This window comes from Andrena cerasifolii, chromosome 6, assembly GCF_050908995.1.
Source record: "Andrena cerasifolii isolate SP2316 chromosome 6, iyAndCera1_principal, whole genome shotgun sequence".
NCBI lineage: Eukaryota > Metazoa > Arthropoda > Insecta > Hymenoptera > Andrenidae > Andrena > Andrena cerasifolii.
Genome location: NC_135123.1, coordinates 9,466,384 through 9,494,353, shown reverse-complemented (window position 1 = coordinate 9,494,353; position 27,970 = coordinate 9,466,384). Strand labels below are relative to the sequence as shown.

The window sequence follows — 27,970 nt, the reverse complement described above, 5'->3', positions numbered from 1 at the left end:
ATTCGGTCATTCACTGGTTGGTTTGCTTGGAAGAGGTGAGGAGGGAATGTTTGCGAGGCAATAGATATTAATTCGCCTCTGCGAATTCTCTTTACATACCACTCTCCCAGCTCGTACATTGTACGTATCCACTCGCAGCGAAGAAGAAAATAGGTGTGAGCTTTGCTGGAGACGCGCTCGATTCCGTTCGGAACAGCAAAGGTGGTGTTCGATGCGCGGGGAACGATAGACTGTGCAAGCGTTGTGCATTCTTTTGAAAACGAGCACTGGCTCGCGCCCACAGGGGTTGTTTCCACTCCCAGACGCCCCAGTCGAAGCTTGAGCATCGCCTGGTCGTTTATCCATTCCGCAGCTCGCGCTTTATTTCCATTTTTTTTCCCCCCTCGAACTGTTTTTATTTCCCGCTTCGATCCTCGGCGGGGCTCGCTCGCGCGTCCGCTGCCGCCGGCGTGTTTGGACGTTTCAAACGAGAAATGATCTCTGAATTCTCTTTCAGCCGCCAGCGTGCTTCCCCCGATAAACGAACGGGCTTTAATCCTCTCCGTCCGCTCCGTGTCCGCGGCAACGTGGAATTTCCACGTGACACGTTAAGGCGACGCTTTTCGGGAAGGGGTGCGAGACGAGGGGAGGGTTCGCGGGGCGATTATTCAAAGAGGGTGCTCGTTCGCGTTGGATATGTATGCGGGAACGCTAATTTTAATACAGCACGCGAGCTTACTCGTCGTCTTCCTTCTTAAAAGCGGCACAAAGCTCCTTCGTGTTCTATAATCGAAGAGTCTTTGTAGAAAAACACCGTGAGTGCCAGAAATCAAATTTTTCAGGAGAGAGAACAAACTTCCTTGGCTTTAAATTATTCACGAAATTTCATTTGTTTCGATTGCTAGATAGCTTTAAGTACAGAATAACCCAAATGCGTCACAAATCTCCTACTTTTTGCTTTAAAATACATAGTTGAAATTCACGAAAAAGAATCGAAGACTCCTTGTAGAAAACACTGTAAGGTCAGAACGTCAAATTCTAAACTATAGTATTACAATTGGGAAGTAGAACATTTTCCGATGAAAGAAATTTAATTCCGGCACTTACAGTGTTTTCTACAACCACTCTACAATTATAAACAGGTCGAAGTGAGAGCTTTCAGTACTTTCTTCTCAAGCAGCCGTAGAAATTAAAATAAATTATTCTAGCACTCGCAGCGTTTACCAGTTCAGCTGCTCAGTTCCTGCTTCCCTCCGCATGATTTTAATTTCACTGTCGCGTTGCAATTTGTTAGAACATCGCTAACAACTTTTGCGTGTAAGCTACCTGCTTCTCATTGACCCTCACCCCTTTCGGAATCCACTCAGACCTGTTACTACTTACCATTCTCGACCCAAATTAATCCCCGCGAACGTGGCTAAAAATCCGCCGCGTGCAAAAGCAAGGTGGATGAATGGGGTTGGCGAAACACGGCGCCATTGAGGCCATGGGAAACCAGGAATCGGGTTGCAACTGGGGGAGATCGAGAGGCAAACGGTCGCGCAGACGTTTCGCGTTCAAACGCTGCACGGAATGACTTTCTTTCCCTATTCAGCGAGAAGCCGCAAAAAGCACTCGGCTTGATAGGCAGCTGATCGCAGGCTACCGTCTGCTGGCTTCCCCCGTGGCTCGGTGCATCCCTTTCGCGAATGGATCCTCGGAGGAGCTGCTTCCGCGAAGCCTGCGGAAAAGATGGACGACCATATTAGTACATACCTAGCGAGCGATTCAGTGAAGTCACTCGAACGTACAAGGAAGCCCTCGAATATCCAGGAGCCCCGATAGAAATCGATCCGCGGGATCCCTGGAAGCTACGCGGCCGGAGGAGGCGACTGCGGGCCTCGTGATTTAAGCAGCCCGATCTCGCGGGGCTCGTGATCGTCCGCGCGATAAATGGAAAAGCACTGGCTGTGCCGCGAGGAGTGCATATTTTACTGCGTAATAAAATATTAGCCCGCGGGGAAAGACCGTGGGAAGCTGGCTCACCTGCCGTGGATTTATCGAAGACAGCCTGCTTCCAGGAAAGGAGAATGAAAAATTGAAGAATTAGAAGAAACAGGTAGATCCGCGTTAGCACAAATGACCGGTAAGGAAATAAAGGTCATATTTTAGCGAACTGCATAGGAACTTTGAGATGGTAATAGAAATATTATTTAATTTCATTCTTACTTTTAATATACAAATAAGAAATATATAATCTTTTTTTTCCATGTTCAGAATTTACCCCTTCGCTGATTTCCGAACACTTCGTTTACCTATGTTATTTATTTCTTTCGCTAACTTTCTCGCTGAATTACTTGACGTAGTTGGGGATAAAACTCGGAAATAAAATAAAACAGTACTAATAATATGTGAAACTAATTACTGAGTAAGATCTGTTCACTTCGATATTATCTCTGAAGCTTTCAGAATTATACTGTCTTCTGATAAGTGATTTTATAAAAGGGCGTTAATTCGTCGACCGGTTGCGTTAGATAAGGGAGATTGCACGCGTTCCTTGTCGAAAAAATGAAACAAAAGGGACGAGAAAGAAAGAAAAATTGATTAATGAATTAAAGTAGCAAAAATGAATGGAGAAATTTGAATCGAATTTTAAAACCTGTCACGGTTTAAAAACCTGGTGGGTTTAGTGTTAACACGAGCCTCCGCGTGCAGGTTGCGACGCGAGCGCTGATATTTCAGACGGCAGGAGTGGATGCTGAGACGCCGATCCGGAGGAAACGGGCGCCCGAAGATCTGGGAGAGCTGGAGAGACAAAGAGATCGGAGAAGCAGAGAATTATTAATTGCTACGCCCCAGAAAGTCCCTCTGTTTTTGCGGGGGCCGGTGTCTGTGCGAGAGGGATGGGCGACTGCTCCCGAGCAGTGACAAAGGCCCGTAATTCGTCAGACCCACGGCGGACCGCAGGGATATAAGCGTCGGGCCGCGCTGGCTGCGCTGCGAAGTAGTTGATGTCAGTCATTAGTCAGCCGCGAGACGCTGCACGGAGGGGCTTCTCCCACGGGGAAAGGGGGACGGCTGGCAACTTTCGTAATTTGACGTAACAGATGCAACCCGGTGAATTCGTAATACTACGGGGGCCGAGTATCGGTTTCCGATACCGAATCCTGTCGTTAAACCTAACGACGGACAGGTGATATTGAATTACAACGGCCGCCGCCCGATTTCACTCCTCAAGAATCCACGCGCACCAACGACTCCTCGGGCACATCCCCCCGCGAGTATCTGCCAGTGGGGGAGATTATGTTCACGCGATTGCTCTATTTTTATTTTAGAGTTACTGCGGAGTGGAAGCGAAGAATATTTTTTTAGCTTCTCGTGTTATTGTAAAGTAGAAAGAGGGATCCAAAGTGTTCTGTTATAAGTAGTGGTGAAAAGAAACAGGATGAATTGGATCTTAATATTCGTATGCACATACAAGGGGGTTGCCAGAGAAGTGCTTCACAACTTGTGGGACCATGACACTAAATAAGATAATTAAATATCTTTAAGTGTATTTAATTTATGAATTAATATGATTAAATACTATTAAGTTGGAATTATATTCTGGAACACCTGTTTTTAATGTGTTTTCTTGACTTGTTAAATTTACCTTACCTTACATGGGAGCGGTGCAGATTATTTGAATATTATAAAAGAACGTCGTGACTAAAACAGAGCTTGGGAAACACTGTGCCAGAGTATCCCAGTGGTACCAACCAAATACCCCAAGCGCGATTTCACGCTTTCCTTTAAAAATAAATCTATTAAGACATCCTGTATAGCCCATTACACACCAATGGTCCATTACCAATAAATTCCCTTCGAGCTGCAAACGGAAGGAAGTATCCACGACACCTTACGCTGGAGAATGAAACTCGATTCCGACGCAGGGTGGATCAACCACCGCCCACGATGTCCGCGCCCCCCGAGGAATCGATTCGCGGGGCAAAATCGTCCGACTATCGAGTTACGCGACCGGCAGAGGGAAGGAGCAGCGGGCAAGGTGGCCAGATTTCAGTCGAGCTATTAGCCAGGCAAACTGGTATTCTGATTAGGAACGAGAACCCCAATGCCTGCAAATGGCGTGCATTGTGCTCCCCGATCCATTTGCCCTCCCAGCCCCCTGGTCACCCCACCGGTGGTGGTGTGCCCATCGACGTAGCCTCGATCTCTGTCCCATACGTCTGTGATGAGCCCTTGAAGCCCCACAATGAACCGGTATCGTAATCAAGCCGTCCTGTACGATGTGACTCTCTGCGTGGAGTGCACATGCGATAGGAAGCCAAAGCAACTCTCGATCGTCGGTCGGCGTTTCGCTTTCCTTTCGATGGGAACACGTCTTCTCGAGTAATTAGGCTGCGGGAGGCGACCGCCCGCCGAGCTTGATCGTCGGAAGGGTAGAGATGGGGTAGAGGTTAACTTCAGGGGCTACGGGACCGGGGAGGAAGTGGACCATTCTCTCTGTGGGAATTAAGTAGTGTTCATCGAATTCAAATTGTCCTCAGGAGGAAAGAGAGCGTGGAGCAGCGTTGCTAGGAGAAATTCCCTCCGAGGGAAATATATATTTCACTACGACGTCACATTTTACCCCTACCACCACTTTTTCCCGCTTTTTCCCCTTTTCCCTCGAACCTGGTAAACGTTGGTGTGGAGTTGGCATGCATTTCATCTTGACCTGCTAGTTTTTTTTTTAAATATGTTTATTATCAGGTATATTGTACAGTCGTTTTAATTATAAGGCTATAAAAAACATAAGAAAAATGCCTTAAAATCTTATTAATAAAAAAAATACTAATTGTTCTACTTAATGGAAACTCTTAGTAGTCATTATTCGCTGAGGCATCTTTGGTGATAAAGCTAACAGGTACTGTTATTCCTAACCAAGGATTTGCACATTTTAGTATCTCCGCATTTGATACTATTTGAAACTAGGGGGAAAAGAGACCAATCAACTCAGAAGGAAAGGTGAAAACCCCGAACTCAATCTTAAGCCTAGACTAAAAATAAAATAAAAAATAAAAACTATACTACCTACTAGTGAACTCATCAGCAAGGCTTTTAACAAGCCGACGAAACAGTAGTCGAAACTTGTATACATATATAGGAACCGGTAGCTGAGCGAGGACTCGCGAGAAAGGGGGATCGTTCGAAACGCCATCTCGCGAGATATTGGTGCAATCCTTGGCAACGTGGATAGAATAAAAGGTGAACGGGGGCCGCGAGACTGTAGAATAGGAAACGGTGTAGCACTTGGAACCCAGTAATTCATTTAATCCCAGAGACCGAAGGTTCTTCTATTTCCAGCAAGTTTAATGGAGTCATCGCGCAACGTTAATTTAAACTCGACGCTGCCCGGGGCATACGTGGAGTGGAAAGTTGAAGCTCCGTAGTCCCGGGCGTGTTCGTTGTATCTATTTTGCGTACAAGATTCCCCCGCATTGCAGAAATACTATTACTTGCTGCAGTTAGTTTCCAGGACGATGCACCTACGGTCATTTCGGGAGAGACGCACCATTTCAAACAATTGGCAACATTCAACTGTTAATACTGGCGCTCTTAATACACATCGATCTTTTAACTGCATTAAAACAGAAAAATCTTTTCATTGCCTTGGATTTCGTACGAAATATTTCTGTGAACGGTTTAACTACTATTACTGGTTTAAATAGGGACAGTAGTTACTTCTCTCGGCATAATAACATGTTTTAACATTTTTTACTGTTTTTTTTTACGCAGGTGCATCTATCCCCCAATGTAGGGAGAGATGCGCTTTCTCCACGTTTTTTTAGAAAGCTTATTAATATTAAAATAAACTGTTTATAAACTTAATGTTATATTTTGTTAAAGAGATTTAAATAAATAATTAAACCGCGTTTACGTAAACTTCCAGTTGTATTTATTTAATACTTCACAAGCCAAAGAAAGAATGTGGCGCGTCTCTCCCGAAATGGCTCTATTAGCTCACCCAAACGCCCCTCGCTATTTCGACGAGCAGAGTTGGTGAAATCGTATCGCCGGGAATCGTCCAGCGACTCGCGACGTCCTCGATTGGACAGGTTTCAAAAACGATACGGGTATTTACAGGCGAATTAGCGCGGAGGGCCTCGATATCCACGCGACGCGATGATTGCCCTCGATAACCTCGCGTGATCGATGCCCCACGACCAGCGCAATGGCAGAAACGCGCCAGGTCCATGTGCGGCCGGCTCACCCTCGTCTGGCTTTCCTCTCCGTGTCTTTCCATTAAACTTGAACGAAAGCAGGCGAGAAGACGTCTCCATTGAATTCAGTACGGAACCACCCAAGGGCATCGATAATTCATCCAACACTTCCCGCCGATTCTTTACCTTGGCATTCTCTCTGATCTGGCTGCAACCTGCCTCGGTAATCCACCCCACCCGCGATCCAATCGACCCGCGATTACACGGGGCGCTTGGCACAGTGGTTGGGATTTTCAATGGAAACGAATCGGTTTGCTCTCCTTGCCGACCAAGGGAAAACTAGAGCGAGGTGTTTGCAGTGGGCACTGGAAATTACGATACAATGGGTAGCTGGGCGTGATCGTTGTACTACGTTTGTCTGAATTAAAGTGAAAGGGAATGGGGCGTAGCGGAGGTGGCACAGAGGTCACTTGCCCGGCCCCTTGGCACAGGCAAAAAAAAAAATTAGTCGTTCGTACAAAATTAAATTAACTCTTTCAGTCCCTTTAACCCATTACTTACTACGTATCGCGTTTTCTTACACGCTCGAAAATTATGTGACGTATACGTCATACTGGGCACTGAAGGGTTAATTTATTTCAAAATAGAAAATAAATTAAATTGTGAAGTAATTTCGCATTACACGACGCCGGTTAGAGACCTATCCAGTGATGGACAATAACTCAGTTATTGATAAATAATTTTAAATAAAAATAATTCAACCCTTAAAAGGAAAAAAGATTTTTTGAGAAATGTGTTATAGCTTTGGAGTAAAAAATTTCCAAAGACCACCCTTTTTTCGGCCTCCTCACTGAGCATGACCCCTTAAGTAGAGTCCGAACGAGAGTAACCTCGGGGAGTGGGCGTTGGGGGAACCGGTAACGCGGCTGCCCAGTAAGCGGAGGACCCGTAGATCTTAGGTTCGAGTCCCACCACCCGAGGTTCCGTTTTTCGCCTTCAATATTCAACTTGCAGAAGCAAGAAGCATGGAATAAGAACTTCTCAGCTCTGGAGTAATGAAATTCCCGAGTAATAGAAGACTCTGGACGATTACGAAGCACAGCTTTCAATTACCCACCCCTCGATCTCTAGAAGCTCCGCAACGTTGCTACCCCCGATCGCCCGGCCCGCTGATGAGATTACCCATGGAAAAAACGAAACTGTGCAATAATATCTGCAGCGTCGTGGCCCAGCTTCTGATAGAAAGGCGCCCTGGGCCTTTGTGTCCAAGTGTGACTGAAAGTGCGCGCGCCCCTTTGTACACCCCGCGCCTTTATCCGCGTCGCGTTAAAAGAAGAATTCCGATTTCAGGGCAGAAGTAATACTTTTGATAGAGAGACCTCCCCTGAAAGATTGAGACTGAAAGACCGCGCCCTCCCCCAGCCCCCACTCTCACCCCGCCTTCTCTTTCGTGTCGCAGCCTGCAACAAAACGTACTACGGCGACGTGGGGAAAACGTACGACCTGGAGCTCCATCGACCGAAGGAGGACAAGGTGCCTTACTATTGCAAGCTCACATTCAGCGCGCCCGGTGGCGATCTTGGGGACATCGTTCAGGTAAATTCTCCTTCAACGCCTAAGTAATCCCCTGATATTTAAACTTTTCGAGCGGCACGAACACACTTGCGGACGTGGAGAGAAGGCAGTGGGAGCTCCGTTTCAAGATGAGCATTTTATCTAACCGGAGGTGAATTAAGCAGCGAATGAAGATTCAAGTGGCGCCACTTTTCCTGCGCATTCGTCGAGCAATTTTTCTCGTTTATACCTGATAAAGCAGTGTTCTTCAACCGGTGGTGTATAAGAGTAGCTTAATAAATTCCGAAAGGATTTATTTCGTTATACGTTGCATTCGTCGAGAAAAAAATCTTTAAACTAGAATGACTCCTAAAAATAAAAAAAAAATTAAATTAAATTAAATTGGAATTTTACGACATTAGATTTAATAAATAAAATTCTATCTGCTTTGGTTTTCATTTCCGTCTCAGCCGTCTCATCTTAGCGAAATGTTTCTTCTCATTTCGCCGGTCCGCAGATGTAAAAGGGTTGAAGAACGCTGGTATAAATGGTATTAATTTTCGTGACGCGAAGTACTCGCGTAAAGGGCATCCAAGTTTCTTTCAATTCGGCTTAATCATTCGCAAGCGAACACGCGGCATTTGCGCGAATTAGAGCTCCTCGTAATTCCCAACGTGCTCTCTGCACGCTAATTTCGAAGGTCCTTTCGTCTACTCGCGAATTAGTGGCAACACAGCAGTGGCCATTAAAGGACGCGGGACGGTGGTTTCCGTTGCAACAGCGCCGGCAAAAAGGAAGAAATGGAGGTTGCCGTTCACAGGGAGAGGCGGAGCCGTTGGCAGGCGAACAAGAACGAACGACGGAATTTTTAATAACGGAAATTGCCGGGATTGCCCGGGTCCGACTGCGAGAACCATCCTCGAATAGCTTTCATGCCCGAAAAGTTTCACCCCGGGATGAAACTTTGCCGCACACGCTGCCAAATTATTTACACGGCTGTTCTAACGTGTTTGCCGTTCCCATCAAAGGCAGCCTCGTCCATCGTTCCGAAGGAATTGGATGAAAAACAACTGCCGGGAGTATTCGAAAACCGTCCCGCGCTTTTCCCTTTCCTTGGCGGCTCGGGGCACGCTTCCAGAATGTTGGGAGCCACTTAGAGTGCCTCTGTGATCGAGCATCCCCTGCCACTTGCAGTTGAAGGGGAATAGAGAATAGAGACATTGATTTGCCTCGCAAGTTTGTCGCGACACCAATATCCTCATCTATAGAGCGGCTCTCCCTCGGGAGGGGAGCTTTCTTGATATCGATGCTGCACAGGACACTGCTTCTTGCTTCTGCAAACTATGAATCGAGCACTGATTCACCCTAAGAGAGTGAAGAAACCGAATGCAACTTTAAGTTAAAGTTAAACTTAAACTTAAAGTTAAACTTAAAGTTAAACTTAAAGTTAAACTTAAACTTAAAGTTAAACTTAAAGTTACAGTTAAAGTTACAGTTAAAGTTACAGTTAAAGTTACAGTTAAAGTTACAGTTAAAGTTACAGTTAAAGTTACAGTTAAAGTTACAGTTAAAGTTAAACTTAAAGTTAAACTCAAAGTTATACTTAAAGTTAAACTTAAAGTTAAACTTAAAGTTACAGTTAATGTTACAGTTAAACTTAAAGTTACAGTTAAAATTACAGTTAAACTTAAAGTTACAGTTAAAGTTACAGTTAAAGTTACAGTTAAAGTTACAGTTAAAGTTACAGTTAAAGTTACAGTTAAAGTTAAACTTAAAGTTACAGTTAAAGTTAAACTTAAAGTTACAGTTAAAGTTAAACTTAAAGTTACAGTTAAAGTTGAAGTTAAAAAATTTATCCGACGCTGAAATTGAAACGTTTAACCCGGATCAACTTTATTCAACACACGAGGAATCATTTCTTTAATTTTTATTCGTTTTTTTTTTAAATTTTATTTAAATAAAAATTTTGTCCATCTCTGACACAAAGTTTCTAGCCAGTTGAGGTCACGCTCACCTGTTCCCCCTGATTTCAGTTGACGTTCGACAGCTTCACCCTGGGCAAATTCGTGTCGTTCACGGCGGAGGGCTGCCCGGATGGGTCCCTGCAAATATCTGAGGCCCAGCGTCCGGACGTCGGGGGCCTCTGGTGCGGGACCTCCTGGGGCCCAGCGATCTACTACAGCGAGACGCCCGCTGTCTCCATCTCCCTGAAGCTGCTCAGGCTCAGCAAGGATCAGACGGGATTCAATTTCGACTTCAGGATGGCGTACAAGATGATCAGGAAGTCGGACGCCGTGGTGCGCTACGGGAATCCGTTCGTGGGTACGTAAAACTCCGCGAGATAGCATTCCTTTTCCCTCCAGCATATTCCAAATCAGCCTCGTGTGGTTCTGCCTCGACGAGGATGATCGCGGGTGGGTGGGAATCGGGGAGACACGTGTCTACTTCGCGGCTTTCGGGAAAATTGTACGATGGTATTTAAATTTTCACTATCTTTTGAGAGATAGGGGTGGTATTGGGAATTAAAAAGCAGGGTGCGCATTTCGTCCTTAATGGCTACGGATAGATTAGAATTGCGAGCAAGAAGCTATGGAAATCTGAGACCTACTAAAATCAAAGACACCCCTAAACGCTGGAACTACCCCTGGTCCAGGGATAACGCACGCGACGGGGACGCCAGCTTCGACGGAGCCAACGACGTCCACGTCCAGTGAGTTCGCCAACAGCTCGATGGCGATGCCCGTGCAGATGGTGGAGCAGCCGGCATCGACCAGCAAGCCCAGCAACGAGCAGTTCCTCGGCGACCTGATATCCGGGACCTACTGCTCGCGCATATTCAGCGACTGCGACAGGAAGAATTGCAGGCTCCAGTCGCCCAACTTCCCGGGGCTCTACCCCCGCAATCTCACCTGCTACTACGCCGTGAGTAAGCCCGTCGGGGACACCCCTCCTGAAAACTTTTCAGCTGCTGCACCCATAAACAAGGGATATCGAGAGGGATAAGTGGCAGCTGGGATACTTTAACTCTTCTCCAGCGCCATAGTTCCCGGAGGACTTCTTATTCCCAGTGGTTAACGGGGAACCCTCTCATCTGGGGGGTGGAAGGGTAGGAAGGCTGAAAGTGGTAGTACCATTCGTAGGCATTCGGCGTTTGGGAACGATCTATGGTTTGCGATTGACACATACAACATGTTTGAATTGATGTATACATAATCATATATCTACTCGGCAAAAAATTGTGCCGAGCAGTATAGGTGGCGCGCCTTAAGTAAAGTCCGGAATATAGAGTCCTCGGGGAGTCAGCGTTGGGGAATCGGTAACGCGGCTCAGCAATAAGCGGAGGACCCGCGGATCTTGGGTTCGAATCCCGTGGCCCGGGTTTCCATTTTTCTCCTACAGTATCCTAATACGAGGAGCTATTTAAATAGCTCAGCGTAATACGAGTCCTATTCTTTAAACAACCATCGTTTAACCCAACACAAGCCCCATAAAGGGAATAAGAAAATTCAATTGAAACAATAGTTGTTTATAGAGCACATATTCCCCCGAGTTATTCCCAGGGAACTACGATCCCCTGTAGAGCGAACGCTACCAAGCTCCTAAATAAAAGAACACCGCAGCTGCAAAAATGGGTGGGCTGGGTCTCGAAAGAGCACAATTCCCGTGCTCGTTCCATCTGAATCGCGTGTGGATGCAGGTGAGGCAGCACGACGTCCCGGCGGGCAAGCACGCTTTAATTTCGGTGAAACAACCCCGTGGCCAATTGGTGGCCATAAGGGCGAGGTCGACCAGCCAGGCGGAGTCGGCTCCGCGGGAGCTTCGGCTGTGGAAGGACTGCGACGAGGTTCAGGTACGTGGACCCGCGAGGAGAATTGGATTAGCCAGCCGCGCGTATAAATTCCAGGCCACTGAGGCCGGAGGAAGCAGGCGAACGTGACCGTTCCTCGCCGATAAAATCGAACGCGAGCCCGTTACTTTGCATGGCCAATTCCGGCGGGCCAGTGGCCTTCTTAAATCATGAATCGCTCCAGCCGCTCGCAAACTCGCCGATCCTCGCGCCATAGAGGGCCACCGTGCAACGGGGGGCGAGTAAATTCGGGGGCCATGCCCGCAGCTGTGCGGGCGCGCAAGATAAGGGCGATTTATCGGCCCGCCGTGGCTTTCGACGGTCTGCACGGGGTGTTTCTAGTGCGGCGGATATTTAGAGGCGGGGAAATTAGAGGGCTTTGACCAAGTCGATGAACTAAATCGATTTCTCTTGACGCATGAATGAACACCTAACGAAATCAACAATAACAAGGCTTACCTTGAACTAAATGAAAATTTAAAAAGAACTTGGTTGAATAAATTCACTGGGGGCGGGGGTGTTTATTCACTGGACAGACCAGACATGTTAGGTTTTCGAGCAGTAATAAGGTGCACGTCCCAATTTCTACTCATTTTAGAGGTTACTCGTCGGAAAGAAGGTGTAAAAAATTTGTTTGTGATGAAAATTTGCGGAGTAATTGATTAATTCTTTAATAATAAATCAAGCAATTCAGAAACTATTTGAGAAAAATATTTCAAGATGTTTAACTATTAGTAATTTGTAATTAAATATTAAACTTTATATGTCCGTATTTATGCTCATGAAAACCTAAACCTAATCACCCGTTTTCTTCTTAAACTAATAAAAAATAGTACAAAATCTACATCCAGAGCACAATACGGTATCTGTTTTTGTTAATAAATAAGAACTTTTACTGCAAAAACTATTCTCTGCCCAATTATCGAATACGAATAGCGACCCTGTTCCTTACCACAACCAGCTAAAATACGGTCAAAAAATCATGTGTCTCTCATTTTAAAAGTGTTTCGTTGCTTATGCTGCACTTTGATTAGCCCCAAGCTCGTGCAACACTCGCGTAAATGTTCAAATAATTTACAATTATTTTGTTGCAACTATAGTACAAACGTGACGCTTATAATAATAAGAAAAATACGAAATGAGCAGAAATGGGGAGATGAGCAGAAATTGGGACATTCACCTTAGAGTCTCTTGTAAAGTTTCAAGGGAAAATGACACTTTTATCTGACTGTAGGAGGCGCCACTGTTTTCCACTTTTTTTTATGCAGTAGTAAACAAATTTTTGCAAATATACAATTTTTCTTAGAATAACTCAAGAGCGTTGAATATTACTTCGGTGTAAAGCGAATTGTGAATGGCAGGAGGACTCTATTCTCCACAGGACTACGTGACCGTGTACGACGGCTACACGACCCGTGATCCAGTGATCCTGAAATTCTGCGGCGGTGGGGAGCCGGTGCCAGAGGCGACCAGCAGCGGCACGGAGATCCTCGTCGAGTTCACCACGTCTCCTTACGGCACGTTCCTGCACCCCACGCCTCCCCACTCTCTCCACGGCTTTCAATTAGAAGTGCAAGTACGTGGTAATTCTCTTCAAACATTCAGGGAGCCGCGGAACAGGTGTGCTTCGCACCTACGCCTCGTTAAAGCGCCGCCTGCATCATGGATCCCATTTAAACGTATAGCCCGAGCCGCGGCCATTTTTCACTGGGTACAAAGAGCTCTAGCACCCTCCTAACTGACTTGTAATCAGCTCCCGCAAGTTTCTAGCTCATTCTGAGACAGAAACCGCTCGTGGACTCCATTGGAAAAGGATTAATCCTCATTCAGCTATCAAATACAATTTCTGCGATCACCAAATTCCGTCCACTACCTCAGAAGTCCAGATCGAGCTCTAATATAAAAGCAACGAACTAGCAAGAACCCACTTGCAAGTTCCACGGGTTAACCACCCCTGGAGGCCAGAGTCCAGGCTCTCCAAAGGTTGAAAGGACGCGATTAGATCGAAGCACGCGAACTCCAGACTGTAAAGCTAGTTGCAAGGAGCAAACGAATGCGGTTGCAGGTGAAGTTCGTGGACGCGGACACGCCGACGTACGCTAAGAACAAGCACTGCGAGTTCTGGCTACAGGGCAGCGGAGGCGGCGTGCTAGCGTCGCCGAGGCACTCCCTGCCGAGGAACAGCACGTGCCTGTACCACCTTCGCGGGGCTGGCCCGATGACGCCCAGCCCGACGCCGCCGCGCCCTTTGCCGAAGTTCCCGGAGCAGAGGCCCGGGACCGTGTGGAGGAGACCAGCGCCAAGGCCGCCGCAGCCGCAGTTCCGCGTCTGGCTGTCCATCCTCAAATTTCACGTGGGCACCAGCCTGACCAGCGGCGACGAGGACTGCTCCACCACCCTCATGGTCTGGGACGGCGAGATGATGCCTTTGTCCGAGTGCAACGACCTTGCCTGGTCTGTTCCGTCGTCTCTGATTAACTGTGGATGGATTAGAGTAGTGGTAGGGGATGGGGGTTGGTTTGGTGGTCGCTGTGGTGGTTGGAGAGAAGGAGTTTCCTCGAATGCGGTAGGTTTCTTGGTTTTCTCGATGAAGGGGGCGTGGAGGTTGGGCTTTTTATTAGGTGGCGTGAAGGAGTTTCGAAGGTGCGGTTGAGGGAATGCTTTGATTGCAATCTTAACTGTGGGATAGTACCGTGACCCTTGAAGACGAAGGATAGGTAACTCTGGGAAGACCACCATCGCGACTGTTTAGACCACTTCGTCTTTGAACTTAGCTAGTGTACTTGTAAGCTGGCGTGTAACTAGTTCAAACTCTGGACCAGTGATGAGCAACCTTCGATGTGCCAACAGTGGAAAGCTAATACTCTACGCGGGCCGCAATATTAAATACCTAAATATACTAATCAATGAATTTTAATTTATGAGGTGAACTTGTTATTCCTGACTAGGATTTACAATTAAAACAATTGCGGGTCAGTGGCTGACGAGCCAAATACAGTTCCCGGGATGCTCATCACTGGCCTAGACCTATCACAGCCCACACAACATAACCAAAGAGCTACTGTCCCCTGTCAACAGCGAGAAGGAGCACCAACGACACTCGGACAGGTCAGGCGAGCCCTCGCGCCTCCTAGTGGCGCGTCCCTCGGGGAACACCACCCTTCTAGCACGCTATTGCAAGGACAAGGTGCCCAGGACCTGCGACCACGCGATCCTGCAGAACACAAGCCGTCCCTGCTCGCTGGGGGAGAGTTTCGTGTCCAGCGGGAGCAGTCTGACCATCGAGATGCGAATGGTCGAGTCGACGGCTCTCAGGCGAGTTCAACTCGATCGCGGACACAGAGCGGCAGAGTGCTCCGGGGGTGGGTCGATGGAAAAAAGTGGTTTCCGTTTCAATTACAAGCCCCCTCTGCAACACTCCGCGGGCCGTTTTGTTCCACCTGCGTTTCGCGATATCGATCGACACACCGCGCTATTACGCTTTCCCTCCATTGAGCTTGTAAAGAGATTTTTCACGGGAAAAGGCACCCTCGCACCTTTAAGCGCACCTCGCGAAATCGAACGGAGAACGACCGTTTCGTAATTAGCAGAAATTAGAAAGGATCAGCGATTTAAGTACTTTGCGATCTTCATTTGGAAGATCGTGGTCTTCCTCAGCCCAAACCTCACCCCCTGCCAATCGATGAAAAATTCACACCCCCGCAAGGTCAACACCCTTTCAAATTACGCGATATTTCTATGCACCCGCAGCCGTGCATCCACCCTCGCGCGTTTCTCTGTCGAGCACACCGGCGGTGGCTTTGAATGCGAATTCCGTGGGAATTCGCTGGCGACATCGACCCATCGAATCGATACAGAACGTTGCACGCGAAGAATGCAGCCGGCTTTACGGCGACACGCGGCAATATCTGCGCTCCCCCTCGTCTTTCTCCCGTTTCTTCCACCTAGTATCGGTTATTTATATGGAAATGTTTCAAACGTATCGGAACAAAGAATCATCGAGGAAGAAACCTTCCAATTCGCCCGCGTTAGCAGTGAACGCGAATTGATTCCCGTTTAATTAGCCGACTCGTTTCTTTTCCTCCCCTTAGTCAAGCATTTCGTTTGCCTTTCTCGTCAATTAATGTGCGAGCCTGGAGTATTCGAGCCTCCCTCGTTCCTCGCTCCAATAATCAAGCCTGTTAATTGAAAACTATACTCTTGCACGCATTTTTTGTCGATCCTTCGCAGAGCTGCCTGGATCGTTGATCTTTTAAGGGTGGTTTTTGCAGGGGGGAGGTAGGAGGTTCCACTACCGTCGGGGATAGCTTTAGTTTTAGTTGATATGTAATCCTTTTCCTTTAATTCTTATCATTGTAAATTAAAGGGTACTATACCCGCGCAATAATAATAATAATTATAATAATATTGAATGCAAAAGTGCGGAGGAATGTTCGCGCGAGTGAAAGGGTACGTCTCGCTCGCTTTTATAAATTATAAGTAAACCTTCCGCGAAGGGTCTGCACGAAGATCAGAGGGTGAAAAGTGCAGCATGAGGGTGCAAAGTGCATTCCGATCGTTAAGGCTGTGCGTTTTATAAATGACGAACAAATAATCCGCGGCGGGGCAGCAGATGTACGGGGGCCGTCGAATATTTTAATATCTTGCCTCCGCTTGCGAGTGGGTAGGGCCATTTTTAATCCCGGTTCACTCGCAGCGCGTGAAACGCGTTCAGAATAGCTGATCCATCACCCGTGTCGTGCATAGCGGCGTGCATCGATGGTTATTTCCGTAATTATCGCGGGCAGGTTGTCGGCATCGCGGTGAGGGGCCACGCCAACGGGTTATTTGCATTTTATTTTCCATGGAAGCCCCTGAAGACACCGACGGGGAGAACGGGTGGTCAACCGTGGAACGGGGATGCGTCGCACGGTCTAGTTAATCCTTTCCGCTTGAAACCACCGCCACCTCCCCTGGCACTTATTAACCCGTTAAAACTCCGTAATTTCTTGATCGAAAAGTCCTATCCTCGCATGGAGGCAGAATAACTTCCCTCGTAGCGAAACTATTTAAACTGCCAGGGACTCTAAGCGAAGCTTCAAATAGAAGTAAATCGAGGGCGGAGGATAGTCGTCAGACGACGCGTAACAGTCCCGCGTCGCGCGTAGAGAATTGCCTGGCAAACACTGATTGGGACCTAGGGGACAGAGCTATTACCCTGGGATTCCTCTATGCCCCCAGACCAGTAAATTTCCGCGCCCTCTACGAGTTCGTGGACCTGCACCAGGATGGTGACCCGTACGGGAGCGGGCCCTGCTCGAGGATCTTCTACAGCCGCAGTCGCGATCACTACTCTGATCGAAGGTTCCAGGCACCTCGCGATATCTTCCTCTACGGCCGTGGTGGGGCGAAAAATATCAGGTAAGGATCGCGTTCCTCTGGATATTAAAGCACAGAACCACTACATCGTGTTCCATTAGAGAAATATTCCCGTTTACTCCCTTCAACGCGAAGGATCAATGAAAAAGTAGAATCCGCTGCATCCAATCCCAGCGTGTTAGCGAGCAATAGCGCCCTGCAAGCGTTGGCAACAGTGGAAGGCTAAGCAATTCTTTTCGTCCAACTAATGTGGGATCAGGAACGAGGAATCTCACCCGAAACCCTCTTTTTCCGCGGTCCCTCTCCTCGTTTTACCCACCACGAGTGAATGCCCCAGCGACGAGTCAACTCGTCTTGCCCAGTTAAGGTTCGATCGACCACTCCGCGCGCCGATCTCGCAGGAAAGCGTCGTCCGTCCGCTCGAGCGCGCTTGATAATCCAGCGAGAAGCTCGGCCGTGCCTTGTCTGACATCGGAATCGCTTTGCCCGGTCGCCGATTAACGTCCTGCTCGGTGGAGAAGCGGCGTGCACCGCACAGCAATCACCTCCGGGCGCCGCTATCGACCGGGGAAAGCGATTCCTTTGCGCGGCCGGCCAGCCGTGGCCGGATTCGATTAACAGGCGGAAAGTGCAGCGTTGGAACGGATTTTCCAGCTGCGTGTACCGGTTCGAGGGCGACCACGACGAGATCGTGAAGCTCAGGTTCAACAGGCTTCTGAACGGGAATCGGACGTGCCGCAGCGTCTCCAGCCAGGACTTCAATCGGCTGCTGTGCATCGGCACCGAGAACTTCTCTGTGAAGGTACGAGGCCAACCACTGCTCTGTCTTTCCACCCTTTGACGCGAGCCTACCGTCCACATAATTAGAGGATGCGCCTCAATCTCTCCGTAATTCTGGGCCAGCTCGACTTTTTTCTTTCGCCAAGCGATCCCTTTCAGCAAGATTCAGGGAGCTCGCGCAGTCCTCGAGCGCCCTTTATACATCCCTCCAAACCCGCGCGAGAGGAACTTGCACTTGGACTGCGCATCCGGTAGTTTAATCAAAGTCGTCTATAAATCGGTTAATTTTATACGGGTGCAAGGTGACCCTTTAGATTTCAGGAGATCTGGGATTCCAACGCATCGAGTAGCGCCGTTAATCAATCTCGGTAAGCTCGTAACTAAAAGACACGTAACAAGTTTGCCATCCCTTGGTCCCGGCGATACTTCCCCGGCACCGATAGCGATTTTAATTTAAAGTTTCCCCGCCGTCGATAGTTTCCCCATTAATGTTCGCGCTGGTGTAATTAACGAGACCGCGTTCTCCTTGCAACTTCACCGGGGATTTGCTTCCTTGAGCGGTGATCAACTGGGACCGGGGTAACTGTGGGTGAAATAAATCGAAGGACCGAGGTGTCAGTTTCGGCTCGTTATCGATTAGGGGATCGCGCGATAGAGGCGCGATTAGCTTGCAAATGGGAGAGGATATCGAGCCCCTGGGATCTGTGTTCGCAGGTGCTGGACTCACCGTGGTCGAACGCGCCGCCTGTTCAGAGGGACTGCTTCTGCTCGAACCGCTCCCTGCCAATGAACGTCAAGTCGACGTCGAACATAGTCGAGGTGCACTTCACGGTGCTGGCTATGGACGCCCTCGACGACTACAATAACCTCTTCTTCGAGGGCACCTGGGACTTTGTGAAGGCTAGCCCGTGCCTGCAGAAGCGCAGGGTCAGGGGACCCTCTGGGGAGATCAAGTACAAATCGCCTATTCTTGATGAGGATGAGGTGAGGGGTTGTAGCGGGCGGAGTGGGAGATTTCGATTGTAGACTGCGAAGAATAGAGGCTTCGCTCGGTAGCTTTGAATAGATTGAGTAGATTCGGCTGTTCATTTGGAAGGTGTTTGTTGGAGAATTCCACGGGATCAGTTTCTTCGACGATCAATTCTACGTCTGTTGCAGAAGAACTGCGAGAAGCATCCCTGGCTGATCGACCCAGGCCCCAGCCAGTATCTCTACGTGAAGATGCACGGCACGATAATGTCGAATGCGAGCAAGTGCGCGACGAAGAACCGCATCGTGGTGCACACTGGGGGCGCGATTCACGTGTCCGTGTGCCCGAAACCGCCCCCAGAGTACAGGCACCACGTGGTGGAGGTGTTCAGCGACGGCTGGGCCGTCAGCAGCAACGCCATGATCCTTGCGCCGGGTCAGGACCCTGTCAGGACCATCGCTGTCGAGTTCATTATCAAGGAACCCGACTCGTACTCCATCACATGGCTCGAGCTCACCAGGAGGTAAGAGATTCGATGCTTTCCGCGGGGGAGACTTGCCTGGAGGGGAGATTGCGTTCCGATTGCTTTTACAGGGTGTCCAGTCTTAGGTGGGACACCCTGCATTTCTTGGGGAATTATTCTGTCCCTTCTACTTCTGATTTGGGGAATTCTAAGTCTTCCTCTGGATAAAGAATTCTTACTTTTAAATTTCCAATTCCCAATTCTCACTTCCCTGTTTCCAACTCCCAAGTCCTAGTTCTTAGTTCCCAATTCCCCAGTCGATTTTCCTATTACCCACTACATAAAAAAACAGCGCCCTAGAAAAGACGATGAAGGAGTCCCGAAAGTTCTAAGCACAGCCCCAAGTGCCCCGCAAGCCCTGAGGACAGGCCCCTGTGCTCGCAGGCCTTCGTCGACGTCCTCGGCAGGGCTGCAAATGCCGCGGGACTGCGTGCAGCGGTGCCCGGAGCTGGACGCGTGCATAAACGCGTCTCTATGGTGCGACGGTATCTCCCACTGCCCTTCGGGCTACGACGAGGCCCTGACCCACTGCTCGATGCTCCTCCGACTGCCCCCGCTGCACCTGGGCCTGGGCCTGCTCGCGGTGGTCACGATCCTTGGCGTCATCTGCTTCGTGGCATGGCGCATCTGCAGGCAACGGGCGAACCGATCGATATCCCAGCACCGGCTCAAGAGCATCTCCTCAGAAACGGCGATCATCGACGGGAAGGAGGTGATCTGCTGACACAGCGACAGTTCTGTGCGCTACGTCGAGGTCGATCGCGTCACCACCGTGTGACGATCACCCCTGGCCATCCTCGCCCGTCGTCTGGCGTCCTGAATCGGACGTCACCACGGCGACCATCGCCTCCGCGTAACGCGCAGAACTGTTCCCCTGAACGAAGAAGAAGAGAACCAAGGGTCCGCCTCAGGGGAGGCGAACCCTGCTCTATTCGATGGCTCGCTGCTCGATGTCTCGAGCACACTTTCCTCTGGCTACTCTGGTCATCCTAGCAGTGGAAGATCGGCGGGTTTTCGCGGTAGCTTCTTGGTCCCTTTGCTTAGCCGAGACTCCTCCTGGAATTCGCGTAACGAAATAGGTCACTCCGGAGGTTCCAGGACGGTTCTCGGCCATCCACGTGACCGCGGCTAATTTAGAGGCCGCCAGAAACCGGGAAACCTTAGTTGCTCGATCGGAATTGGACACAGTGCCCCTTTCCAGCGCGGCCACTTTTAATATCCCCGTCGTCTCTGTAGCTGATCGATAAAAATACAATAGGGTACTTAAAAAGGACACAGAGGATCTTGAAATTGCCTGGATACCAACATTCACCGCTTGGAAAACACACCGGAGACGATAAAAGTACACAGAGTGGCCGCGCTAAAAGGGACAACCGCGTGAAATCTCGCCTCTGGGCCGCGTTGCCTCGAACCTCACGCATTATCCAGTCACAACGCGCTCCCAGAGGGTTATCGAGTTGCTTTAACGAGGACAATAAGTAATGAAATCCTAGGTGAATATCCTTTCGCTGGTAGTGTAGCTTAGCGCAGACCGTGGTCCCTATCGATCCTTCCAAAATCAGAATCGAAGGTTCATCGCCACGAAGAGATCCATCAATCTCAGAGATCGATCGATGGGGCAGTTAACGCGCGTCCCCTAATCCTGGATCGTAGTCGATCGAGAAGCGTGAAATCCCGTCGAACCTCCCATTCCAGAGGGAAGGCTCGAGGCATCAAGCAGGATCGAGCAAGGAACTCGCACTAGTCGTTCAATCGCGATACCGATTGATTAGAACCGACAACGGCGCCATTTTCAGCGCGAGTCACTCGACGCTGGCTCCTGTTTCTCCTTCACCTTTCCCCGTCCCTGTTTCGGCGAGCCTCGCGGAACGATCCTCCGCGGGACCACTGATCCAGGGACCGAAGACCGACGGACCGTAAGCGACGGTCTTCGGGTGAATCGAGGCGTTCCGTCGAGGCAGCGCGGATCGGCGGTACCGTTCGATACCTCCGTTCCCTGTTCCTTTATCTAACCCTGAGGACTCGGGATCCAACTCTTCAGAATGAGAGGCAAGGTTGTAACTATGAGAGGAAACGGGAGAAGGGATCGCCGATCGCGCGAACATCGACGGGACGGCCGAAGCAAACTTCAAACTAATAGATACTGACCAAACTGTTTCGAGTGATTACCGTTTAGGCGACTTAATTATAATTACATTACGCTAGGGGTAAGATGAACGAGTACGAAAAGGTAGAGACTATTGGTAGCCTGAAATTATGTGATATATACGACGAGGAAAAGTGGGAAAGTGGGAACGCTGCTTCCCCGCGGAGCTGTGCTCCGTTGAGAATTGTTACACCCGGCCGAGGGTGGTCCACGAGGATCTACGAGGTGGCGGGATGATGGGCTTGAGGATCTGACGTTACCACCCGACGCCGTCACTTGTACACCTTGTTCATACTTGTACATAATTGATTATTTATCTATTTGTATCAGGATAACGCTGTCTCAGCACGCGCCTACGTTCGCGCGTGACTCCACCTTCAGCTGTCAAGGTTGATGAACTCAAAATTCAATAGCTAACAGGTCTAGCAGTTGGGGAAGATTTCCAAAGGACGATCAGAGGTCCAAGAATGTGGCCGAATGTGGTGAAGTTAATAATGGATTGGTCCAAAAAAAATGCGGATGAATACGACCTGTGAAAGCCGATTTGTTCACTCGCAATAAGGGAGTCGCGAACGGAGGCCCGTGCAAAACAGCTTTACTACTAGCCAATAAGCATAGAACTGGAGAAGACGAAGGAAAACATAAATCGAAGGACCGGAAAGGAGGTACAAATCAAAGCCAAGGGAGGAGAAAGAAAAAAAAGAGAGAAACAGCGTCGCAATAGCGAGGTCGCCGTCAGCTAGCCGGAAGCACCGCCATCTCCTCGCTGCTTTCACACCCCCGTGCACTCGACGATTATTAAGAGACGAAAAAGAAACGGGGAGATCCGCGAACGAGAGCCACAGTAATCGAAACCAACCCCTCCATTATACGTTCACGTAAGACAATCTTTACAACGTATGCGTTTTTTCACTCGAATTGATTGATTGTATGGTTTAAGTAGTGCCAAAAATGGCGGCAGACGTCCTCTAAAGGCGTTCCTTAAACCGACCCCTCCTGCGCGCGAAAAGATCGCGACATTCGCACGAGCAATGTTCTCTAACAAATCTCTCGATTACCAGAAGGTAATCCCATCATGGGCCCAAGATTCCATCGTAGAACATTCTACCAAAAGAAATTTTTTTATAAAACACGAGATCTCGCAGCAAAGGAGGTGTCGCTGGGTTTCGTCGAACGCGCGCGTTTCACGCGAGCATCGAGCCGGGAGCACAGCATTGCGACTTAAGAAAGAGAATTTTCCTCGACGCTTAAATGCGTCACACGATTTCGTCCTCACGAGAAGACTCGCTATAGGTGTGACGACCAATATTGAGCCTTATGGTATCAATACGTGGAAAATGTTATAGAATTTTCCATTATTCTAAGAATATTGAGGGTGTACAGTGCGTGCGCATGCGCGGACTGCTCCATCTCGTGTTCACGCATGCGCGGACTGCTCCATCTCGTGTTCACGCATGCGCAGACTGCTCCATCTCATGTTCAATCATGCGCAGTACGAAGATCGCTGTTGCTCGGTACACCTGCACTGCGTTTCCTACTTTATCGAGCGCGGTCGATAATTCGACTATTAATCGACGAGGCACTGTTTACTAAGAATCTACGAATGATCTCGCTCGCTCGTGCAACGAATAAATTTTTTCATAATCGATCGTTGTGTTTCTCGCGTTGCGGAGACCAATCGCGCGCGAACGCTGTGCTACGGCCGTGCCAAACGCGGCGTACGAGCGTTCCCCTCGGTTCGATTCACTCGCGTGATACATCCCGGCGCGATCGATGAAACTGCCGTCGGTACAATCGATCCAGAGAATCGAAGACTGAATTATTTCCACGTCCCCCGTGATCGCGCTGCTGTGCCAGGAAATAGGCCGGCAATCGTGGTGTCGGTCAAGAAAGATCTTCCTGGTATTGGCGGGGACTTGAGTTCACTGCCATTTTTCCGTTTTCTTCCGTACCTTATGCGCCCTGAGTTCCAACAAACCTGTACAGATTTGTACGGAGGATTTTCTTGAAGAAGGGTTGTTTCGTGAAATTCATCGATGGTGGAGAATCGTATCGAAGCGGGCACCGATCGGGAAGATTCCGTAATTAATTGTAAGTCACTTTCGCGCGACGCGGTGTAATGAAAACTGTTCTATTCGTTAGCTGAACGGGAAATTGTCGCCTGATAGATAAGTAGATGAGAATTTGAAGGAAAAATGTTCCAAGCGAAAAAGAAGTGTAGAAAGCAATCCGTAACGATAGATTCTCTTGAGAAATTAATTTATTGACTGAACATCATTTCTGTGAGACAAGGCTTCATTGATTCCCCGCTAGATGGACAAAGAATCAGATCAGCCTAATTCAGTTACAATCGAATTACGGTTCGCTCGACCCCTGCAGCTGAAACTCATCAGCTGCAGCCAGAACAAATTCAATCCTTCGAGTATACCCCCGAATGGTCAATTTCTTTCCTTCAAACTCTCCAAACGCTTCGAATCAAACAATCACGAGCGCGGTTCCCTTTCCCCGAGTGTGACATTCACCGACAAACGAGCAATCCCGCTAGAAATCTCGCTAGTGTCGATTATCCACGATACTCTATACAGGGTGTTTCAGATGAAATATTTCTGCTGTATTTAAAATTACATGAAAATATTTCCTACAAAAATTACATAGTTTTGTGTGGGGGGGTCTTCAAGGTTATTAAGGTCTTTTAAAAATACTTAAAAAATCAAAGTTGCATCTCGTTAACGCCTCCCAACAGAATAAACAATGCAACTTTCGTACCAAACACTTTCCTGAAATGTCAAATATACTAGAAATACTTAAAGTGAAAACACCCTGTGCAATTCCCACGAACTAATAATCGACAGAACGGGCACGAACGATCCCCACCCCGATCTACGAGCGTTCAAAGAGTCGCGGCACTTGGAGAAAGTGAAGAAAACGAAGAATAAAAACCGCAGAAATATATATCTCGAACGTCCAAGTCTCCTCAAACGTTCTACAGTTTTAGAACACGAAGAAGCGTAATAGAAATCGATCGCAAACGCGCTACGCAGCAACGACGAGGGAAGAAACAAAGATGAAGAAGCGAGTTAAAATTGAGGGGACGCGGAGAATCGAGTTGTGCGCGCGAAATATCCCCCACTGCGGTCGCGCTCGCGTGCACGTTAATGGTAAAAGGGTTCCGTCGCAGCGACACGCAAAACGGGCCGATCGTGCTGGCCCCGGTGGCGATTTATCCAGCCTTTATTGGCATCGTGCACGAAAACGCGGCCCTTGTTTAGAGACGGCCGAGCGCGAGGGCCATTGATCGATAAATCGCGTGTACCGCCCTCCGTGCTCGTAACTTGTTTGCACGATGGTCACTGCGTTAATTGGCCCGCGTTCCGTGCCTCCGGTACATATACACCTTCGACGCTTGCCCCGTTTTTAGTAATTGGCGATGGGAAGAGTGAGCTATGCGGGCTGTGAGAGGTAGTACCGACGATGCGCGAATCGGGAGATCGATACTAATTCGTCAAAAGAGGCTGGATGGATTCGATCCCAACCCACTGGTTTGGGTCGAATTGCATTTGGATGGATGAAAGCTAAAATACGGTTGAATAAAGGGCTTTTGAATTAGTGCTGCAAAGGGGATGAAAAAAAAAAGTTACTTTAGGTTTTCAATACACTTTCAGAGGAATTGTTTCCCCCTGTGCGTCGCTATCTTGCAACGCCCTGTAGTGCGAGCGGAATAAACCGGGGGAGCATAAAGGCGGATTCACGCGTACCAGTTACGTGACGGTTCAGTGGCGCCAATGTCAGTGGCCACTTTGTTTCAGTGTCGATAAGTAACTCCATTTCAAAACAGAGAAACGATATTTTTTACCATTTACACTGACGGCACTCAACCGTCAAGCGATACGTGCGAAACCGCTTTAACAGCAATCGAGAATTTCTCTTCTCCGTAGGTGACCAGAAATTATGATTCTGTTGGTAAGTGACGCGGCGAGTAATGAAGATATATATACTGATCCTACCCAAGCTTGAGATCAATGGCCCCCCGCGAGCGGCACTTGTAAATAAATAACGAGGTGGTCGCGAAGCAACGCGTCACCCACGAGCGACTCGATTGTAAATAAACGTAAGGTGTACACGTATGGATTTTAACTAATTTCTAGATCACGATCTAAGTTACCGATTAACTAACGTAGCCGATTAGACGTTACTAATTACGATTGTAAACCATATCCGTGAGCGCGCTGGGATTAAGTGGCGGAGACGCTGTCATCGGCGAGAAAAGAAAGCCTCTTCTGGCGGTACTCAATAACCCTCCGCGTTCTCACTTTCTATCAAGGAGCAGTTAACTAAACGTAGACGGACCATCACACTTGAATTTCAATCACCAAACAACTCCCCCCGACGTTCGTTTCAATACACTAATTGAATGCGCCCGTTGAGTACCGGCAGAAGATAACCGTAGTTACGTGACAAGGGAGAGAGTGCAAGCAGAATCGAAAAAATTCCATGTACATAAAGTAAGCGTTAAGTGTTGCCGAAGCGATAATCGTGAACACCGAGAAACTGCACAACACGATTAAGTTAATCATTCCTCGAACCGTTTATATTATATACTGGCGAAAGAACGCAGAATGGGAAGGAGCTAGGTACGTACATATAGGGGAGAAAGTAACGTTTATAAGCAGGGCGTTAAACACTCACCGACTGACTCGCGGAGCGTTTATCTCAGGCCTGTCCACCACTGGTCCCTCCGTCGCTTCGCAATACACAGATTCTTGTGAAACCGGTCGCGTGGTAACGTGAAAACACTGAACTGAACGACACTATGCCACAAAACTGAAGAATTGCGTGAATTGAGAATAACTGACGGGCTTGAGGCGGAAAAACACGTGCGCGATGTGGCGATGTTCTTATCCCCCCTCCATGGCTGGACGCCAAGGAACGCGGGAAGCGTGTCCCCACTCCGCTTACGCTTGGGTATTTCGTTTATGTGCGCGTTTGATTTACGAGTTCACTGTTTCTTTATTACCGGTCGTGATAAAGGGCCAGTTGGGGTACATTTGAATTTTCCCGTCTCCCAGTTTTCGACGCTCAACCCCGTCAGGTTTACTCCATGGAGCTGCGAGTTATTTGGGCTTTACTTTTTAAAAGGCTTGAGCTATTATGCATTCTCTCATTTCCCAACGACTTTGTGAACGATTTGGTTCACGGGAACTGAATCAGTGAACAGGCCTGGTTTACCTGCTCGCGCAAAACTCTTCCCGAATACTGCCGAGAACTCTTATTGTTTCCGAACGCTTCGGCGCCCCGCAATAATCATCGTTCCGAACGATTTAATATAACGAGTAAGCGCTTTCCCCTATCGACTCTCGCGCGCGAAACCGAGGAGCGTTTCCCAACAGTCGGTACATCAGTGCGCTTTCTTTTAAAGGAGAAAAAGCTTTCGCTACTTTTTGAAGCTCCTCATCGCGTGTTTTTCTACGTCTCTTTTCCTCCCACATTCGACACCAATTATCACACTTCTGCTTTAAATAATTACGGAGGCGACCACGATGTAACCGATCGTCGGTATACGAAACTGTCCTCGGTAAAGAAGTTCCCGCGCAATTTGCTCGCACCTCAGTCGATATCTTCGAACTTCTTTCTTTACATGCACAATCTCGAATCGAAAGAATGATTTCCAATCAATCCCCTCGGATCAACCGAATCGTTTTGTATTCGCGTTAACACGGAGGACACGGTTCACAGGACCGTGAATCGTTTTAATGATTTCGAATAGGTTCGGTCGCTTCACGATGCACGAAGTTTATGAAAGAGATGGAACGCTCGATACCTCGAGGCCCTGAATTTCTCTCGATTCCTGACGCCAAGCTATTCCAACGAAATGATCATTAACGGGATGCTAGAACGGGGCACTTTCACGAACGGAAAGATTATCTGGTTTACGGTGAGCCTGAAGTCAGGAATAGGACAATAACACACGGTGCACACACACATACACACACACACCTATATGCAGACACGTACACGAAATGTGGATGTCCTACAGGTCGACGACACGCATCGAACGTCACAGCCTAGAAAACGTATTAAAAGGAGTATCTGAATGACTCATTCATGATTCGTAATTCGTTATCACTAATGAACACGAATCCCCGCGGAGACGTCATTACTGAAAGGATGAGACACTTCTGTGACCCGGATCGGTTCAATGACGCGGTAGCTCGAACGCTTTCAGCATCTTCCTATCTAATTTCATTTGCCCGCTGCAGACGGGGATCGATTAATTAACGCTAATGAGATCGTGTCGCTTGACTCGAAGGACACTCACGGGGATGACTGGTAAGAACAATAAGGGGATCGACCACCGCCGGACGTAAAATATGAGAAAACAAAGATTTGAACAGAACCTCTGGAGACATGCTCACACGACATGCGTATAGTTACTAATTATACCATTATTGATTACCGATTCGAATATCGAGTATGCGACATTTTTAATAAATTATTTTGAAGATTGCTCGAATGCTTTGTCTCTGACACCTCACCTCTCGCCATGCCTCCCGTTACTCCCCACTTTATAGAAAAATTAGATTCAACATATCACCGCTACAATGAAAAACGCGCGAGTTTAGCTCTGCATTGG

The 27,970-nt window shown here is 48.3% G+C and overlaps 1 protein-coding gene across 1 annotated transcript in view; it reads left to right on the top strand.

Moving 5' to 3' along the window:
* The window catches only part of LOC143369928 (uncharacterized), a 119,948-nt gene extending 92,104 nt beyond the window's left edge, over positions 1-27,844 (top strand). Inside the window, exons 6-17 of the mRNA XM_076814437.1 lie at positions 7,621-7,757; positions 9,749-10,037; positions 10,369-10,637; positions 11,413-11,565; positions 12,944-13,138; positions 13,628-14,016; positions 14,641-14,877; positions 16,783-16,962; positions 17,575-17,722; positions 18,415-18,684; positions 18,859-19,193; positions 19,578-27,844. Of these exons, the coding sequence (XP_076670552.1) occupies positions 7,621-7,757; positions 9,749-10,037; positions 10,369-10,637; positions 11,413-11,565; positions 12,944-13,138; positions 13,628-14,016; positions 14,641-14,877; positions 16,783-16,962; positions 17,575-17,722; positions 18,415-18,684; positions 18,859-19,193; positions 19,578-19,917 (2,942 nt within the window). The 3' untranslated portion in view covers positions 19,918-27,844. The remainder of the gene's footprint in view (positions 1-7,620; positions 7,758-9,748; positions 10,038-10,368; positions 10,638-11,412; positions 11,566-12,943; positions 13,139-13,627; positions 14,017-14,640; positions 14,878-16,782; positions 16,963-17,574; positions 17,723-18,414; positions 18,685-18,858; positions 19,194-19,577) is intronic.
* The last annotated feature ends 126 nt before the right edge of the window (positions 27,845-27,970 follow it).